Source organism: Limulus polyphemus, unplaced genomic scaffold, assembly GCF_000517525.1.
Source record: "Limulus polyphemus unplaced genomic scaffold, Limulus_polyphemus-2.1.2 Scaffold1831, whole genome shotgun sequence".
Taxonomy (NCBI): domain Eukaryota; kingdom Metazoa; phylum Arthropoda; class Merostomata; order Xiphosura; family Limulidae; genus Limulus; species Limulus polyphemus.
In genome coordinates this window covers 116,322-138,228 of record NW_013667441.1, presented here as the reverse complement: position 1 = coordinate 138,228, position 21,907 = coordinate 116,322, and the positions used below count along the sequence as shown (strand labels likewise).

The following is a 21,907-nucleotide window of genomic DNA, read 5'->3' as shown; positions in this document are numbered from 1 at the left end:
GTCATTTGTTTGCCTTGTCTGATAACCGTACGTTAGATTTCACTACAACTAAACAATTAAAGTCATTTGTTTGCCTTGTCTGATAACCGTACGTTAGATTTCACTACAACTAAACAACTAAAGTCATTTATTTGCCATGCCTGATAACCGTACGTTAGATTTCACTACAACATAAGTCACTTATTTACCATGTCTGATAACCGTACGTTAGATTTCACTACAACTAAACAATTAAAGTCATTTGTTTGCCTTGTCTGATAACCGTACGTTAGATTTCACTACAACTAAACAACTAAAGTCAATTATTTACCATGTCTGATAACCGTACGCTAGATTTCACTACAACTAAACAGCTAAAGTCATTTATTTACCATGTCTGATAACCGTACGTTAGATTTCACTACAACTAAACAACTAAAGTCATTTATTTGCCATGCCTGATAACCGTACGTTAGATTTCACTACAACATAAGTCACTTATTTACCATGTCTGATAACCGTACGTTAGATTTCACTACAACTAAACAACTAAAGTCACTTATTTACTATGTCTGATAACCATACGTTAGATTTCACTACAACTAAACAACTAAAGTCACTTATTTGCCATGTCTGATAACCGTACGTTAGATTTCACTACAACTAAACAACTAAAGTCACTTATTTACCATGCCTGATAACCGTACGTTAGATTTCACTACAACTAAACAACTAAAGTCATTTATTTGCCATGCCTGATAACCGTATGTTAGATTTCACTACAACTAAAGTCACTTATTTACCATGTCTGATAACCGTACGTTAGATTTCACTACAACTAAAGTCACTTATTTACCATGTCTGATAACCGTACGTTAGATTTCACTACAACTAAACAACTAAAGTCACTTATTTACCATGTCTGGTAACCGTACGTTAGATTTCACTACAACTAAACAACTAAAGTCACTTATTTACTATGTCTGATAACCATACGTTAGATTTCACTACAACTAAACAACTAAAGTCATTTATTTGCCATGTCTGATAACCATACGTTAGATTTCACTACAACTAAACAACTAAAGTCACTTATTTACCATGTCTGATAACCGTACGTTAGATTTCACTACAACTAAAGTCACTTATTTACCATGTCTGATAACCGTACGTTAGATTTCACTACAACTAAACAACTAAAGTCATTTATTTGCCATGTCTGATAACCGTACGTTAGATTTCACTACAATTAAACAACTAAAGTCACTTATTTGCCATGTCTGATAACCGTACGTTAGATTTCACTACAACTAAACAACTAAAGTCACTTATTTACCATGTCTGATAACCTTACGTTAGATTTCACTACAACTAAACAGCTAAAGTCAATTATTTACCATGTCTGATAACCGTACGTTAGATTTCACTACAACTAAACAGCTAAAGTCACTTATTTACCATGTCTGATAACCGTACGTTAGATTTCACTACAACTAAACAACTAAAGTCACTTATTTACCATGTCTGATAACCTTACGTTAGATTTCACTACAACTAAACAACTAAAGTCAATTATTTACCATGTCTGATAACCGTACGCTAGATTTCACTACAACTAAACAGCTAAAGTCATTTATTTACCATGTCTGATAACCGTACGTTAGATTTCACTACAACTAAACAATTAAAGTCATTTGTTTGACTTGTCTGATAACCGTACGTTAGATTTCACTACAACTAAACAATTAAAGTCATTTGTTTGACTTGTCTGATAACCGTACGTTAGATTTCACTACAACTAAACAACTGACAAATAAAGTAAAGAATTAACTGTGTCATACTCTCCTTGTTCCTTGTCTATCAAAGTTTTTGTGGCAGATTAAAGACATCTGAGTAAAGTACAATCATAATCGTGCTTTTTATGGAGAAATTGCACAAAAAACGTGAACAGAACACCCATCGAATGATACTTGATTGATTTATTACATACTTGCGCCTTGTTTTCAGAGTGAAATGTAGAGAAAAGAAGCAAAGTTTGAAACAACTGCATAAATTGACAAGTCCAACTCCACGGTTTTTATGTCGAACTGAAAACCTCCCTAGATTTTGATCCTTTTCTTTTATTACCGAGCTTCTTGTCGTTTATGTGATTTTTATACACACATATTTCCTCTAACATGATCTAAATGGGATATTTTCAATAACAGCAATCCCTCTGGTGAGCTAAGAATTTGAGCACAAAATTGTTTTGGATTTAATATTTTAATATTGCTATAACAAAAAATTTTCCAAACTTCATTTAAAGAATAATATTTTTTTAACCAGTTTGGTTTAAACATAATAATAATCATTGTCACAGTATAAGCGTGTGCTAATGCAATATTTAACTGATTGTGTTCTCCAAAATATAATGAAAAATGTGTGTTTTCTTAAGTCAGTAAATGCTACTAAGAACATAACATGAGGGTTTTATTTTTATTTGTGAAAATTTAAAAAGAAAGAAAATTGACGAGCACGTTAAATATTATCAAGTTTACACATATGTACATAAGTGTATTTACTGCAATATTCTGTGTGATCCTAAGTAGTTTTGTCTAAAACGTTAGGCCCAGCATAGCCAGGTGGTTAGGGCCCCGGCATGGCCAGGTGGTTAGGGTCCCAGCATGGCCAGGTGGTTAGGGCACTCGACTCGCAATCTGAGGTCGAGGGTTGAAATCCCCGTCACACCAAACATGTTCGCCATTTTAGCCGTGGGGGCGTTATAATGTGACGGTCAATCACACTATTCGTTGGTAAAAGAGTAGCCCAAGAGTTGGCGGTGGGTGGTGATGACTAGCTGCCTTCCCTCTGGTCTTACACTGCTAAATTAGGGACGTCTAGCGCAGATAGCCCTCGTGTAGCTTTGTGCAAAATTCAAAACAAACAAACAATCTAAAACGTTATATTTCTTGAGAAAACACGATTTACTTTTATATTTTTAGCAACTTACAAGCGAAAAGCAAAAGCCTTCTTTTATGCTAACAATATAATAAAACATTTGAAAGCTTTGGCTTCACCTACATCTTTATGAGTAAAATAGAACCTTAAATAAATTATTGGGGGATTTATCCAATTTTTCACCGGTAGGTCCGCGATAAGTTTATGTAGACTTGCACCGCTAAAATATGGGGTTTATTTACCTTCTGTGGACAGAGCACAGACAGTTTATTATGTACCTTTTCTCTGAAAGAAACAAACAATTTCTCATACCGGATATGTTGGTTCTAGCGCCATCTATACATAGGTAAAACAGAATCTGTCGTTGAAAGACTACATACACAATATCCTAAGTGTTTGTTAACGTGATAAGAATAATTAGTTAATTTAAAAAAGTGACGTTTTAGATAATTCCCATCATTTTAAACATTAAGTACCTTTTATATATTATCATTACCTGTTTAAACTATAGCTTACATTGCTTATATTAGCAGTGAATTTTTATTTGTTCGTTTGTTTAGGGTATTAGCGCTAAGCTATAGCCCTTCCTAGTTTTAAAGTGAAAAACTAGAGAGAAAACAGCTAGTCAACAGCACTCAATACCATAGACTACTGATGTCCGATTAAAGAGTGGATCGTAATCGTGACCTTTATAGGTCACCTGCTGCACCGAAGTAAGGAGGGTGCTTAATTCAATAATGGTCGCGAACCATGAATCCTTGGACCCACAGCATGGATAGACACAACGAGGTTTTGCGTGGCCTGAGACACGTGACATATAAAGTGTATTGTTTTACTCTGAATTGACAGGAAGTAATGAAAAATACCAGGACAGCCCTCTGAGAACATCAAATGTAAAGATGTTTGATTTCGAGGTTCGGAAATTGTTTACAACGATTTTAAAATTTTACTAGTGGATTTTATTTATCTTCTTACATCTGACAGAGTTATAGAGAATATTAAGTTTTACTTAATGATCAACTTTCAACATTGTTCTAGAGAATATTAAGTTTTACTTAACGATCTACTTTCAACATTGTTCTAGAGAATATTAAGTTTTACTTAACGATCTACTTTCAACATTGTTCTAGATAATATTAAGTTTTACTTAACGATCTACTTTCAACATTGTTATAGAGAATATTAAGTTTACTTAACGATCTACTTTCAACATTGTTCTAGATAATATTAAGTTTTACTTAACGATCTACTTTCAACATTGTTATAGAGAATATTAAGTTTTACTTGACGATCTACTTTCGACATTGTTCTAGAGAATATTAAATTTTACTTAATGATCAACTTTCAACATTGTTCTAGAAAATATTAAGTTTTACTTAACGATCTACTTTCAACATTGTTCTAGAGAATATTAAGTTTTACTTAACGATCTACTTTCAACATTGTTCTAGATAATATTAAGTTTTACTTAACGATCTACTTTCGACATTGTTCTAGAGAATATTAAATTTTACTTAATGATCAACTTTCAACATTGTTCTAGAGAATATTAAGTTTTACTTAACGATGTACTTTCAACATTGTTCTAGAGAATATTAAGTTTTACTTAATGATCTACTTGTTCTACAGAATCTCTACCTCTCTATCATTGAGAAAATATACGGCTTAATTTGTCCTTTTATTCTTACTTTCATAATTACACATTAATCAGTTTTTACCTACAATTTTTTTTGTTATACAGAAAGCAACATAACGGGCTATCTGTGTTGTGACCTCCGCCTGTAAGGAGAACCGATTTTTAGCGCGATGAACTTACAGCCGAGCAACTAGAGAGAGGAGTACCGTTTTTGAGTGGATTAACAAAAAAAGTGTTATAGTTTTAAAATCATACAGACTTGCCATAGGAATCTCGTTAATTCGTAAAGATGGCGAAGTTCAAACAAATAAATCCATATTGTTTCATTCTTGTAATGATATTTTACCTTACTGTAAGATACTAATTATATTTTTATTGACTATTACAAACGCAATATATTTTAAAACGTCTCTAATGGTTAATTTACTCGTCATTAAACATTAGTATTAGGCCTATTATATTATTTAATACTGATTTCCATATCTACTCTCTTACTCCTCTCTTAGGTATTTGCAAGAATTAGTAGAATGTATAATACTAGTATTCCAGCTACACTATATTCGCTGTATCTTTTGCCGACGACGCGTTTTACTCAATCCAGAGCTAATCGAGTGTTTTAAAAGTTTTACAATTATCAAGTGTGGCATTTTGACCACCTGATGTAAAAGACAAAACAAAAAAAAAAAGAAATGTAAACGCTTAAACAATAAGAAAAAATAAATATAGAATAAATAAGGATGAAAATAGCTGAAAGAGTTAAAAGAGTAATTTATTTCTGTTTATGTTCGACAATATCTACAAAAAATGAAGGAAAAGGTATTGCAAGATGGTTGTAGTTATGTATTCGACTAGGTTTTCTAAAATTCAAGTTTGTTGAAAAAGCTATTAGTTGTGCCATCTCTTGGACATTCTTATTACTACGCTGTTGACATTCTTCTATTTTAATTTCCACATTGTATAAAGAAAACTTAACCTTAATAATTAACATTATGTATTAATCATTTTCAACTGACAAACTATTATTTATTAAACGTTTGAAGTAGCCATGGAAACCAGGAAACTAACTTTATTCTGATTGGATAATATCAACTGAATTCGAAGTACCTTATCTTTGTCGGAAATGTATTCCTTTTAAAATCCACACTAGATCCATAGTGATAACAAATTTTGTTTAGAAGTTTCCGCATTTTTTTAGATTGTTTTTGAGGAAGAATTAATATATAAATAACTTAAAAACACCAATTATCAAGGTACACTTCAGATACTCTGCTCTAAAGAAATACTTGATAGTCTTATCACATTCTCAGTAAATGTTTAGTGCGTGAATCAGATCGATATATGGTGGATAAATCATAAACTTGAGCGTCGATGTTTCGTGGGATACAATGGTTGTTATAGATAAGCATCCAATTAAAGTATATTTGTTACACTTTGGTTACTAATATCACTTGCGTTGGTTGAACAAAACCAATTCAATTCACATCACAGCTGCAAGTATTCCTAAAGGCGATAAAATTTTAAAAGTTACAAACTCATCAAGGACAAGTATAAGTCATTTTGACTAACACTACACTGATAATATATCTGAGATAACAGTAACTAAGGGTTCAAGCGCGTAAGTGTATAGCGTCAGATTTCTGATTAGACCATCCACTTGTTACTTTTTCGTACTGTTTCTAGTCTGTATTTTATACAAACACATTTATGTGAAACTAAAGAGAGGTTACTATATTAGTCTTTATTTATAACGCCCCCAGTGGAGGAAATAGATAAATAAAAATCTCTTCAAACATTGTTTTTCTAGTCAGGATACAAGTGCTAACACTGTTCACAGAAGATGGTGTAAGTTTGTTTTAGATAAAAATAATATTGTGTGTCCACCGCGGGGAATAGAACCCCGGATTTTAGCCTTGTAAGATCTTAGACTTACCATTGTCCCACCAGGAGACTTATGTAATTTATATATAACAGTCTAATAGTTTTAAGTGCTAAGTGTATACTATAATGCCGTGTATTTAATATGAAAGTGTCCCTGGCCTTTCTGTATTGTCGCCTGGTTGAGATAGTTTGGACATGGTCCACTAGATGCCTAGTCACACAAGACTATACATCTACTGATATACTGTCCCTTTTCAAACTCCAAAATGTTGACTGGCTTAGCTTGTTTCGACATGATACACTGCATGGTCTTATTTTATTGATACAAGACTGTTATATTTGTCTTATTATCCAATAAATTACCCAAAAGTTATCACTATTAATGTAGCCACACCAGTAACCTTCCAATGTTGTTTGATTTAGCTGATCACCTTGTTCTATTGTAGCATTCTCTAATTTGGTGCACTTTCTGCATTAATTAACCTTGAAGGGCATGGACAATATTCTTTTCAACATGATAAAGCATTATGTCACATCATAAGCGATGCCCAGTAGTAGCTTGTAACAAATAATGTTCCAAAAGTATCTTGACTTGCACAGAGCTAAGACATGAATTCACCTGGATCAATAATTTCGTCTGAGGAGCTAAGACATGAATTCACCTGGATCAATAATTTCGTCTGAGGAGCTAAGACATGAATTCACCTGGATCAATAATTTCGTCTGAGGCGCCAAGACATGAATTCAACTGGATCAATAATTTGTCTGAGGCACTAAGACATGAATTCAACTGGATCAATAATTTCGTCTGAGGCACTAAGACATGAATTCAACTGGATCAATAATTTCGTCTGAGGCGCTAAGACATGAATTCAACTGGATCAATAATTTCGTCTGAGGCACTAAGACATGAATTCAACTGGATCAATAATTTCGTCTGAAGCCCATACCTCGAAATCACTTCAGATTTGTACAATTCAACATTTTTTTTATGAGAAACACAAAAACGCCATCGTTATCTTAACAATAAGCTTCCCATAGTTTTTCGGTAGTGATTCGCTTACCTTACGTTCGCTAAAACCAATCATCGTTAGCGACGACAACTTTAATGTAAGAAACTTCCTGGTTGGTTTTGATCACACTTAACGCTAAGCTCCAGGTAGTTACAGCCATCCACTCTCTCCTAGTACACAGGAACAGAAAAAACTTAGCTCAACATGGCTGATCTTGCCTCTCGACTGATAACATTTTCAGTGTCGCCTTCCACTAGCGACGCTCATCAGGTATGTAGTTTTATATCAACATCAAATACACTCAAAATAAATCCACCTAAAATATAGTCCACTTTGCACGTTATCTGAGTGTTAGATATTAGTTATTCTTTAATTTATGTTGCCAATTGCATTTGTCATAAGGTTATAGTGTCAGTCTTATTGTAGTTTCAAGCATCACATTATATTTCAAGCACACTATTGAAGTCATGTCCGTTTCCGACAAAACGGCTATGATAAAACACGGTAATGACTGAAACGATATTATATGTATAAGTCATTTGTTAAAATAACAATTGGTACATTACCAATTCCTATAGATAAGGTGCTTTAATTATCTATAACTAGTTTACATATAAACCATCAACTGATACCTCAACAATTCGTTTTTGGTTGCACCCCTCCCCTTCAAACAGTTATTGTTTAGTTTTAGTTGCTATAGATTCATTTCTTGAGTAAGAATGTTTCTGTTACCACCACGGTCAATATTATTTGTTCAACACTACAATACTTCTTGGATAGAACCCGTAAACTCACTTTAATTGTTTCATAAACGTTGTTTCTTCTATTGCATTTTAAACACAAAATTATTTCCGTTCTGTGAAAAATTCAACAATATTCTTGCTACTGATTAAGTTTTACTGAATAATTTGACCTTTTAATACTTTCACGTCTACATTACAATTATTTAGCAACTTATTTAAGGTAATAATTAACTGTTTCAGTGTATTGACAACTACTGCTTTTATTTCTTGTTATCTTAAACTCTTGTCATGTGTACCCAATACTAGCTATATTATTGTTCCAAATATAGTGTAAACTTACGTCTCTAATTAAGTTACATCAGTTGTTGTAAATTACTTTCTTTACCATATTTATAAATGTTGTAACTTTCCTTTCTAAGTCTAATTATTATTATTGAACTGTCCCGAGGATTATCATATTTCAACTTTTACAGAATATCTGACTTTATTGCTTCCTGTGTTTTGTTAAGTATTTAAGTTAAATGTTTTCTTTGTATTAGATTTAACATTGCTATTCCAGCTATTCATTGTACGATTAAGTATTCATTTAATTTGTTATTAAGAGGAAAACTCGTGCTTCGGTACGAAATGATTTTTTTGGTTGTGGTATTTTGTATTTGAATGTACAAAGTTTATAAAACGTAAAGGCAGTACTGTATATTTAAAGCAATTAAAACAGTTAAATGACCACTATAGACTACTCACACAGGAGAATAAACATGAAGAGCTCTGAACGAATTTTATGGCCGTGCGGGGCGTCTCAATGACTTCAAGGTTAAATTTAAATGGGTTAAACATTCTCCACAACACGTGATACCAACCAAACACCTCTAGTACCAAAGACGTTTTCAGTTGAATAGTGTGATCAAACATGACAAATCGATCGACTTATGTTGCAAGAGACATCACATATAGGGATGCTTTCAAAACCTGGGTGTCTGGTGCAAGAGTGGCGGTACTGATGCTCTAAGTGTTTACAAACAAATGAAGAAATTCAGACACAAAACTTTAACACATAAACACTGCTGTTTGAGATGCGGCTCTGAAGAATGACAGATCCATTCTTCAAATACATTTCTGTTTGCAATTCATAAATCCACCTTTGCTATCTAAATCCACCTTTCCCTTACACATGTGGTAACGTCGTCCGTACTTCCCTATCCCTAATCTAATTTGTGTACAGTTTAGTAAAGTTTAAAAAGCTTCTCACACATGCTCACAATTATGCTCTCATATTATGTTTTTAATTATATAGATTCATTATCATAAACATTAGTTTTTTAACATTACTCGTGGTAATGTCCTACATCTTGACTCCACATCTAAACAGTGTCGTACTGATTTATCACTCTTAGGTTACACTGTTGGAGCTATCTAACGTGTTTTCATTGGTCACAAGTCGTTTTAGGGTTAGTTCTGTAAAGGTAAGCTTATACATGACAATACAGATGGTACTTTGTTCGACGAACATTGAATCCATGACAGTATACGAATCCAACAGCTAGTGTTTGCTTTCCTTAAGTAAAGTAAACTCTGGTATTTTGTTATTGTTACTTTAATTTACAGTAATGGTTAAAGTATTTGATACATCTAATGTCAATATTTTATTATTATACTTTTATTGAAGACGCTGTGATTTTATTAAATGTACTTAAGAATAATTAAAATTTTCAAAGTTGGCCGAGCATCATAATATGTCATTGATGTTACGACCGAAAATATCGTTAACAACGAGGGTGTTAACTGATGAAGGTGAGTTGTTGGTGCACAGGATGCTCATGTTTGGCTTCTGATGTATCGAAATGTGGTAATCAAAGTGTAGATAAATATGTCGCAGATCTTACTGGTGATGAAGCTGAAGATGACTGAGTAGTACATCAATTCCATTTGGTAATAAATGTGTGATGAAGCTGAAGATGAGTGAGTACTAAATACGATAATTTTCTATTATTGTTTATCCTGAAGAAAGTTTTATGTGACATGATGGGCATGGACTTAACGTTTGAAGCCCTTTCGAAAGTTTAGGAAACAATTTGAGTAATATACATTAAAAACTATTTGGGTATTGTTGGCCAGGAAATAAGAAGAATAATGGACAGTCATGTCTGTATGTATAACTAGTGTTCACCGATAGGCTGAATGTCATACATAAATTATATCTAATATAAATTCTAGCTACATGCTAATTTCATGTCTTTATTTCTTCGTCTAAACACAAACTCTGAACTAAGTACCTGTCTATCAATAACAGATAAGTTGACCAAATCAAGCACTGGTACTCAATAATCGAATAACAAACTCAATCACTCAGTAACCCACTCTATCAGACTAAATAACTCAACTTATAGAAGGAACCAATACAACAATATACAATAACGCTTATCAGCCAGAACCTAAAACACTCAGGCTAAGTTGATAACATCAACAATAATGTGAAACAACACATAACCTACAGATTTTATAAATTACTAGATATATCTCCAATTATATTGAAATATGTATATGTTCATTTTTCTTTATTTGACGTGAATTTTCATCATATGACGTGTGTTTTTTTATTATTCATCATATGACGTGTTTAATGATTATGTACATGCATATGTTTAAAGTTTTTATTTGGTGTTCAAACATAATAATTTTGAACATTATATTAATTTCATTTATTACTAACCAATCAACACATGGTTGCAATGCATTTTTGTAATCAGATGAAACATTACAACTAATACAAATGAGCATCATGAGACTATTCATTTTGTTGAATTTTATAAAGTATCTCCATCAAACCTTTTTTTTAATTTTGTAAACCCTTATTTAAGTAGGTCTAGAAAGAAACGTTCAGTCAAGTAGTTTTATGCACTGGTTATACCTATCAAAGCGTTTTGCACAGTGGATATAAAATATTGTTAAAGTAACACGAATTTAATTTGTCTTCTTACAGAAACATTTAAAAGATGACAAGCTTAACCAAGACTGTTCTGATTGTCAAAACATACTTAATGACATGAACACATTTCATGATGAATTGAAGAAGATTATCAAGGAAGATGAAACAGTTCGAACGCATCTCATTGAAAGCTTTCCAGTTTTGACTTCATCGCGAGAAGAATCCATTAAGTTCCTTAAGAAGATAGATATTAAGAAGGATGAGAACAGTTCGGGTGTAAAATCCTCAAAAATTGCCACTTCGCTTAATAAAATAAGTAAAATACGTAAACAAGTGTCTACTTCCGGAGAGACCTTAGCTCCTATTACTGGCGGCCTCTCGTTAGACTTACCTGAAGGTGGCGTCACCTTACAAGCTGCTGGCGAATTAATTGCTATAGGAGCAAACGTTACAGGATCAATCATCAATAAAACAAAATGTAAAGAAATCAAAACGATTCTGGTTAAAGACAAAAAAGAAACTGACGAATTTTTAAAAGACATGGAAACCTTGGAATGCTGTGACGAAACCCGTGAGAAACTTTTGAAAGAAGCAGATGAGTTTATAGATATTCTTGAGAACGGGGTAAATGCTGGTAAGTCACTCGCGGGGCATTTAGAAAAAGCAGTGGAATTTGTACAGAACTTAGCCCATCTTGAAGAAGTAACACTTGAGAGTGCTGACGAAGTTTTAAAAAAAACTTTTATAATTTCCACTGTAAAAACACCCTGTGACCAGGTTGATCTTAACTCACCTTCAAGTCCGATCTCCCCAAATATTAATCAAGTAGGGGAGGTTTCTAAGCTACGAGCCTCAGGTCTTAACATTACAACTAGTTCTTTACCTCCATCTGTTCGTATCGCACTTGGAACTGTGGCTACTGCACTTGAAGTGGTTAACAACATTTTTTCATCTGAGAATATTGAAGAAGATGATAAAAATGGCCTTCAAGATCGTATAACTGAATTGGTCAAAGAAATTACTCTTGAAAAAGAAGAGATTGAAAAAGTCCATGAACACATTAAAGCTTAATGTTTACGTCAGAGTCCAGTTGTAGTCCCAGTAGAAACAAAAAGTTACAGCAAAGAGAAATTGAAATATTGTCTGAAATAATTTATTTTTCAAACATGATTATTTTTTTGAGTTAGGACTTCATCAAAACGGAATGATTTCTTGTCTTCAGGACTACCAGATTTCCAATATATCAGAAGCTATATGAACGTATTTTTCTTTAGTGATTTTATTTAATGTTTGATACATTAAACAATATCTCAATTCTGTATGACATTGTTATTCTGTAAGAAAAAAAGTAGATATTAGATAAAATGTTAGAATTAGAACAGTCGACCTACAATTATACTTAAATTGTATTTCAAGTCAGAAGATCCATGTAGGTTAATTACTGTTAAAATAAAGTTCAGTTTACAATGGCTTATTGTTATTACACTTGATATGCTGTATCGTTTCCTAACTTAGCACTATTAAAACAATAAACAATTAAAACTTCTAAATAATAAAAAAACCTACGAGTTATTTAAATTTTCTTAAAAGCCTTTCTAATTTGTTTGGAAAATATCTTTGATAAAATTAGATTATTTTTCATTGTCACAAAACCAAAATAGAAAGCAAAAGAAAGAAAGGTTCCTGTAATAAGTCATGGATACTTATGATAACGTTGTTAAAATGTTCTCAGCTGCTTGATTTTTAAGTCAAAAAGAGGACAACAAATGAACTGGGGAAACCCATTAATTCAAAAACTTTTGACTTCATCACGGAATAATCGAATCAATACATAGGTAATGGTTTGGTAAAAAGCTTAAAATCCTGACTTGTTAAACATATCTAATGTTAGTCTTACAAGTAATGAGGTGTTTCAAGTAAGAAAAATGTTATCTTTTTGTTCTATCAACAAGCCTAATCACGAACAAATAGAACAAGATCTAAGTGACTTTATTAGACAAAAATCATACTCATATATATTAATAATATTAATAAGAATATCAAGTTTACACCGAGAAACGATATTAGTGTTGAAATAGATACATTATGGTTTCAACTCAACAGAAACATGGTGATAAACTGAGGGTAAAGCTTTAATTAATCTATTTTCAAAACATATAATGTTTAAAACCAGTGACAAAAAACACAATAGTTTTAAGGACAAACAAAGTTTTATGATACAATGGTTATGGAATATTTAAGAAACAATACAACTAAATTCGTTGTTGAACAGGTTTATAAAACAATACAACTAAATTCATTGTTGAACAGGTTTATAAAACAATACAACTAAATTCATTGTTGAACAGGTTTATAAAACAATACAACTAAATTCATTGTTGAACAGGTTTATGAAACAACACAACTAAATTCATTGTTGAACAGGTTTATAAAACAATACAACTAAATTCATTGGTGAACAGGTTTATAAAACAATATATTTGTTGAACATATTAATTTAAATATCTGACAATTGTTTTTAGGAACTGATATTATTATAAAACTACCTATTCACACACTTATTTAGATTCCAGAAGTAACCATCCTAGACACGTCAAAATATATATCCTGCATATGTTAGCAAACGGAATTGTGCTGATTGTAAGAAAAGAATAAAGTATTATGCTAAATATATCAATAATGTTTCATCAAATCGAAACTATAACAGTTAAAACTGTACATTTCGCGTCAAATTAACGAGTTAACAATCAGTTAGAAGTTATCAACCATTACTGGTTCACTTGACGTCACGTGAATAGGAAGAAAACCACGTCAGCAAACCAAAGAGCTACGATTTGGTCAAATATAATGTTGAAGTGTTTATAGTTGAGTTGGATTGCAGGCGGGTTTGAACGAGATTTGTCATTGTTAATTGTATTGTAATTCCCTGTTTCTATTCTTTCCCAAGTCTTATTTTGTTGCAGGTTGCGAATATTTTGTAATTCTCATCTGAGATAAAAGTTTATGGTTCATATTTTTGGTTTATACTTAATTCTTCTTTAACACTAACTTACTACCAGTGCTTCTAGAAATTACAGTCTTCTTTATCCTGACTCTGAGCCACCCCAGTTAATCCCTCTCGTTGATGCTTTTAACCAATGTTTTGTCCTTTACCAAAGTGTAATTATACGTTAAACAAAAATATTATTTTTCATTCTTCAGAAGATGATTGTGTTATGGTGTCTGACAATAACTTTGGTGCGAAAACCTTCAGAGACTGCTTATCACCTGTTACTGTTGACCAGTGTTCAGAAAATTGCGAGTTCTTAGCAAATATAACCTGTTACTGTTGGCCAGTGTTCAGCAAATTGCGAGTCTTAGCAAATGTAACCTGCTACTGTTGGCCAGTGTTCAGCAAATTGCGAGTCTTAGCAAATATAACCCGTTACTGTTGGCCAGTGTTCTGCAAATTGCGAGTCTTAGCAAATATAACCTGTTACTGTTGGCCAGTGTTTAGCAAATTGCGAGTCTTAGCAAATGCAACCTGTTACTGTTGGCCAGTGTTCAGCAAATTGCGAGTTTTAGCAAATATAACCTGTTACTGTTGGCCAGTGTTCAACAAATTGCGAGTCTTAGCAAATATAACCTGTTACTGTTGGCCAGTGTTCTGCAAATTGCGAGTATTAGCAAATATAACCGGTTACTGTTGGCCAGTGTTCTGCAAACTGTGATTTCGATTGAAGGTATTCGGAAAGTTAGCTGACAATTGGGTAGTTGTAGAAGTCTACACTGATTCTACTTCCCAGACTTTAAACTGACAATACACTGAAACCCCGATTTTACGCGCCCCGATTTAACGCGATTGAGGATTGGTTTCATAAAACTTTTGTCCCTGCCGTCAACGCTTATTTGGTCTTCTTAGACATCCAATCTGGTTTTGATTGTGTTAAAACTGATGTAAATCTTCGAAAATTGTACAGTTTTAGATACAGGGGTATGTCCTAAAATAGTTGTAAATATCTGTATGGCCGTACGTTCACAATGAAAACTGAAAAATGTTGGTTAAATGATACTGGTCATCAGTTGTTGGTTACCTCAGAGATCAAACCTCAACTCTTCCTTTTTTTAACGTTATGCATAGTTATTTTGTAAAACATTTTACAGAGAGGCAAACATGGAACCATAATTGCTCATGATATTGCAATTTGGAAACTGGGTCGTAACTCGTCTTTCATTAACCCTTCTCTTCAGGAGACTATGGATAGCATACAATGTTGTGTGAATGCTTTGAAACTTGCATTGAAATCTAAATATGTGATGATTACTTATAGGAAACTGATAACTTCTTACAAAAGATATCAACATTTCTCTGGGTTCAGAAATTCAGTAGTTAGGAATATACTGAATAGATGTTGGACTTGAAAACCACATATATCCTGCTTAGTTTCTACATGTCAGAAGCGGATATATTTTCTAAGAGTGGTGTCTAGCACTTTATAGGGAGCTGAATGACGTATTTTGTTTTCACTTTACCGTTCATTAATATTTCAGGGCTAGATCATGGTTATTTGCTTTATAACACTGTCCCTTTCCTATGTCCTTCGTAAACTTGACATTTTTCAAAATTCTACATTACACATCTACGTCTTGCATGGTACTTTATTTATTAATTTATTTATTAGAATTTGCTAAAAGCTACTCGAGGGCTATTTACGTTAGCTCTTCATAATTGAGCAGTGTAAGACTAGAGTGAAGGCAGCTAGTCATCACTACTCACCGCCAACTCTTGGGCTACTCTTTTACCAACGAATAGTGGGATTGACCGTCACATTATAACGCCCCCCCACGGCTGAAAGGGGGAGTATGTTTGGTTGCTAGGGCGCTCGATTCGCAATTTGAGGGTCGAAGGTTCGAATCCCCGTTCTACCAAACATGCTCGCCCTTTCAGCCGTGGGGGCGTTATAATGTGACGGTCAATCCCTCTATTCGTTAGTAAAAGTGTAGCCCAAGAGTTGGTGGTGAGTAGTGATGACTAGCTGCCTTCCCTCGAATCTTATGCTGCTAAATTAGGGACGGCTAGCGCAGATAGCGAAATTCAGAAACAAACAAACAAAGCTTATTCCTGTAGCTTGATGTGTCGTAATGATATTATATTCCTATACCTTGTCAAATGTTACAGTTATATACAGACCGTATTGTTTTAATGCTCGATTTGTATACCACATATAGATCTTTAGTCACTTTGCACCAATTATTGTCAGTTTGTGACATAAACAAGATTTAGACTATTACAAGCTTTAAAGCTTTCAAGAGATGACAAAGTCTTTTTTATTTGTGTTACGACTATTTAGCAAACTACTACGTAAGAGGTTCCATTTTTTATTCTATTAAAACACTAAAACTATTTAATATCTAAATCAAAAGCAGTGCCATCAGGAAACACAACTACACTATAAATCATCCTGTGTCTCTGTTGCTGCCCTTAATATATTGTTTTCACGTTCCCTATCTCTGATCAACATGAATCCCCTTATGTTATTCTTAGTATTATAGTTCCTGCCATCGCCTTAACGTCAGCGAAACAAATATCGCACTTGGCGTGGGTACTTTTACTGTTCATCTATAAACCACGACCATTATCATTTCGTTAAAGAACAACGTAGTTGGTGCAAAGAGTTTGAATCTTCATGGGAATTTATATGAACAGTTGTTAAACTTATCTCTAGAATAGTAGGATAAGGTTATGGTGATTTCCTTTTCAGGGACGACTGAATAATGAAACAAGGAACAGAAAAAAAATGTTAAACACCATTGTACCTATTTCCATAACACATCCATGTGTTATTAAACACATTCATCTCTTCTCTTTCCACAACACAAACATGTATCAAACACATCTCACTCGAGCTCTAAAACGATATAAGGTTCCAATCCAACACGAAGATAAATTTGCTCCTGAAGGAAACAAATGTCGTCCATCCAGTGTTCAGATATCCATAGTGTACACTAACGTGTCTAACTAGGATCTTTGTTTTGCCAACATAATTTATCTTAAATTTATTTATAAACAATGATCTGGTAATAATTCTAAGAAATCAAGTAGAACATGTTATAATATGTCAATCAAGTAGAACATGTTATAATATGTCAATCAAGTAGAACATGTTATAACATATCAACCAAGTAGAACATGTTATAATATGTCAACCAAGTAGAACATGTTATAATATGTCAACAAAGTAGAATATGTTATAATATGTCAACCAAGTAGAACATGTTATAACATATCAACCAAGTAGAACATGTTATAATATGTCAACCAAGTAGAACACGTTATAACATGTCAACCAAGTAGAACATGTTATAATATGTCAACCAAGTAGAACATGTTATAATATGTCTACTAAGTAGAACATGTTATAATATGTCAACCAAGTAGAACATGTTATAGTATGTCAACCAAGTAGAACATGTTATAATATGTCAATCAAGTAGAACATGTTATAATATGTCAACCAAGTAGAACATGTTATAATATGTCAACCAAGTAGAACATATTATAATATGTCAACCATACTACACCTATCATATTCATTGCTGACGGATTCTTTCACCCAGTTCTAAGGCTGCTTGGTGTTTGTACTATTATTTGTGTATGTTAAACTAGACTGACCTATTAATTGTTAAAAGCGAAAAAGTGCTTTTTTGTCAATAAAATATATTTGAAAAGTCGACATTTATAATAATAAGAGAAAAAAATCTGTTTATCCGTCTGTCATCATTATATTTGAAACACAAATTTTGTCAAGTTTAAAATAATACATGCGTTACAATCAACCTATTTGACGCCATAATGTACTCATTATATATCTTGTGATAATTATTTCACAGACACAAAGGTGGGTAGTTGATTCAGTTAATATTTGGGTAACTATATATGTCATGCTGACCTTGTGGACGTTTGTCTACAAAGTTTAAGCTTGTTTGTATATGCTGTCGTTGCTGATATATATCACACTTTATATTTATTTAATCATGAAAGATTGTTGCCATGGAAACCACTCATCTAGAGATAAGATGTGAAGTTCTCTCTGAATGATCTCGACATTTACGAAAAAAACTAACGGTTAGCCTATTTTTCATTCAGTGTCCACAAAATAACACGAGGACCTGCGCAAAGGATAGCAGTAAGAGTTTAGCTGGCAGACTTGTTACAATTTTTCCTATTCACAGAACAATATGGCGTCTCTCATTGAGGATAGCAGTAAGAGTTTAGTTGGCAGACTTGCTACAGTTTTTCTTGTTCACAGAACAATACGGCGTCTCTCATTGAGGATAGCAGTAAGAGTTTAGTTGGCAGACTTGCTACAGTTTTTCTTGTTCACAGAACAATACGGCGCCTCTCATTGAGGATAGCAGTAAGAGTTTAATTGGCAGAATTGCTACAGTTTTTCCTGTTTACAGAAGAATATGGCACCTCTCACTGAGGATAGCAGAAAGGATTTAATTGGCAGACTTGCTACAGTTGTTCCTGTTCACAGAAGAATATGGCACCTCTCACTGAGGATAACAGTAAGGGTTTATTTGATAAACTTGCTACAGTCTTGCCTGTCTACATAACAACATGGAGCGCTGCACTACGGATAGCAGCAATAGTTTATATTATTATCTAAATCAAATGTTGATATTTTATCCAAATATTAAATTGTTTACACACTAAACAAACATAACTTACTTTATGTTGTGTTTACTTCGAATGACTTGTCTCCTTTGTTTATCTAAAACCTGCACTTTAAAAGATTAAACTTTCCAATAAAAAATAATAAATACTCGTGATTTTCAAATGTTAATTATTTTATTTCTTGGATTAATAAAATAATATGAGTAAATTTAGGTCAAAACTTCTTAAACATTTTATTGTTTTCTTTGTTTATCTAATGCCCGCCAAGGATATGGAAACTCAACTTATATTGTCATAAGCTGTCAGCCGTACTACTGAATCGCCCAGAGACCAAGATTAACCAATATTATTGGATATATTTCATGTTAAAATGCGTTCTGAAATTCACATTGAAAACGACAACTTCAACAAAAAGTACAATTTGTCAAGTGTTATTACAATTTTTTATGCTTAGTAAATGTTTTGGGTAATTGTTTTTATATAGTGTTATCTGTTCTCTTTTTAAATGTCTTGCCGTGAACTAGCAGTTTTTTTTGTCGGGTCTTTCATTAAAGAGTTCGGTGTTCGAGACATGCTGCCGCTGAACACGTTTCGCACTTAGAAAAACGACATTCAACCGAAAATTCTTGAAAACATAACAAATAGACTGATCACATATTTGTAATTGGATAATAAATTACCCAAAATTCAAAACGCATCTATGAAACTTAGATAAACTACTGATAATTGAATTAGGTTCACTGAAACAATTATAGAAATGTCATTAAAAGCCATTTCACAGTGCATGCTTTCTCAATGGAGGAAAATCCTTCGATAATGTATGACATAATAGTCCCCAAGTTTCAAATGTCATAAATGGAACTAAAGAGGGGTATTATTCGGACGACGGGAAAGTTAGAATTAATGTGGAAGATTACTTGGAGAATCTTACACCTGAGGCAAGTGTTCCAGAGGGAAGGGTGGTTAGCCCTATTTTATTTATTATGTATGTAAGTAGCATGTTACTTTCGGACAAATATTACTGTTTCTTTTCTCAATTCGCAGATGATGTGGCTACTAATCTTCATCATCTTTTGTCCCCCCCCCTTCATGGAGACAGCGGTAAATTCGCATATCATACGAGTCTTACCCGATTTAATCATATTAATAACATCAAAACAAAATTAGGAAAATATTAAAACTATATAAGATTGGTTTAGGTTTTGCAGTTTTGAAGCACAAAGCTACACAATGGCCTATTTCTGCTCTGCTCACTGTTGGTAGTGAAACCCAAATCTTAGCGTCGTAAGCCTGCAGATTTACCGCTGAGTCACTGAGAGGTAACAATGTAAAAAGTTTGTTTTCAATTGCTTAGGTACGTATCCTAAAAATATTTAAAAAAGTTAAAAATCATATATCAGACCTTTTCAGTTTTTACCTGGTAATGCTTGTTTGGTTTGTTTTTGAATTTCGCGCAAAGCTACACGAGGGCTATATACGCTAGCCGTCCCTAATTTAGCAATGTAAGACTAGAAGGAAGGCAGCTAGTCATCACCACCCACCGCCAACTCTTGGCTGAAAAAAAACAAAAACGGTAAGGCATTCTTCTTCAATATATTTAACTTGCTTGTTTATCCAAAGTGTAATCGTGCACAATAAACATATTATTCAAAGACAATGGTAAGTTTAAGGATTAACAACGCTAAAGTCCAGAGTTCGATCCCACGCACTGGACACAATAGATGTTCGAATGTGGTTTTGCTCTATAAAACAAAAAACAATAAAAAAACGTAATTCCTATTGTAATGTCTTGAAAAATATTTTTGAAGCTTATAGTGGAGTTTAGAAGTTCTATTTAAACTTGTACTGTTCTCGTTACGTGAGTCAGTATTCCGTCACACGCTAAACAATCAGATGTTACAGTTCTAGGATTATCGTTGTCATGGTTAGTAACCTACACGATGAAGGAAATTTAATTATTTATTACTAACGGTTCTTTTTACTTGTAACTAGATATATCCGTTTTCACAGAAGCCCTGAAAAGGAATACTTCTGTGTTGGTAATTGTTAGGATTCGATCCTGGGTCTTCTTGATGGGTTATATACAAAGTTTGGTCCAGTGTTTGGCATCCTGGACTCTTGATCGTAAGGTTCAAGGTTGGACTCGCGATGTGTCTCTGAACACCTTCTGCAGTTTCAGTTGTGGAAGCGTTATAATTGTGACCGTCAGTCCCGCTGTTTTGTTAAGAGCAGCTGTGTAGGAAGCGGCTAGTAAAGGTAGGTTGCGTTTCACTTTTAACTTTGGTTTAGTTATTTTTATTATATTACATTTATATCGTGTGCTTCTATTAATATGTTCTGTAAACAGTTATATAGGAAATGAAACATATCTTTTATTGAAGTAACAGTAATTCTTAGCATCAAAGTTCCAGATAGGGCGCTTTTTTCTCTCTTTTTAAACGTTTCTTTTTTGTGAATTATCCAAGTACTTCTAATTCGTAAAGAATAAGCAATCAAGTAACACAGAAACAAGTAAAATAATTTGAATTTATTTGTTCTAATCTTTGCTGTTAAACATTTAACGGAAAACGTTCAATTCTTGATACATACACCTGGTGCAACAGATCTCCACTCTCCGGGCAAAGCACCTCCATATGCATAATGAGTAATTGTATTTTGTACACACACATTTTGGAGTCGTTGTTGTTTTTATTCTGGTTTGAAGGGGTGCTCAGAAAGGAGACGGAAACACCTCTACACCTCACCAGTGTTGCTTTACTATGAGGGAAGAGGAGACACCTCAAACTACTACAGCAGTGTTTATGAAGTTTTAAATATAAAAGTGTTTCCACATATAAATGTAACGGAAGTTGGTTCACACTCTCTAAATCCCCGATTTATTTCAGATAAAGCTAAATGTGTAACCATTTGTTTATAAAAAAATTAATATGTAGGCTGGTATTGTTCAGGACCTGAGGATAACAGGTTCGTCTACTTTAAATTTCTACAGTTCAACGTTTGTTTCAAAATAAATGTACACGGTTCTTACAGTGCACTTTAAAAGGCAAAGGATAAAGTGTGGGAAAAAGAGCGTAAATAAAACATCTAAGCTGTGATCATATGAAACATAAGAATTATATATATATATATATATAA

At 33.2% G+C, this 21,907-nt stretch overlaps 1 protein-coding gene across 3 annotated transcripts in view; it reads left to right on the top strand.

The window, feature by feature from the left end:
* The first annotated feature begins 7,555 nt into the window (after positions 1-7,555).
* LOC111087176 overlaps positions 7,556-21,907 on the top strand; it is a 17,841-nt gene continuing 3,489 nt past the window's right edge. Inside the window, exons 1-2 of one of the 3 annotated variants that reach the window (XM_022392915.1) lie at positions 7,556-7,713; positions 11,167-12,584. In XM_022392915.1, coding sequence (XP_022248623.1) covers positions 7,648-7,713; positions 11,167-12,183 — 1,083 coding nt within the window. In that variant the 5' untranslated portion in view covers positions 7,556-7,647 and the 3' untranslated portion in view covers positions 12,184-12,584. Of the gene's footprint in view, positions 7,714-11,166; positions 12,585-18,261; positions 18,664-21,907 lie in introns of those variants that run through there. The other 2 variants (XM_022392917.1, XM_022392916.1) reach the window with 2 other exon arrangements.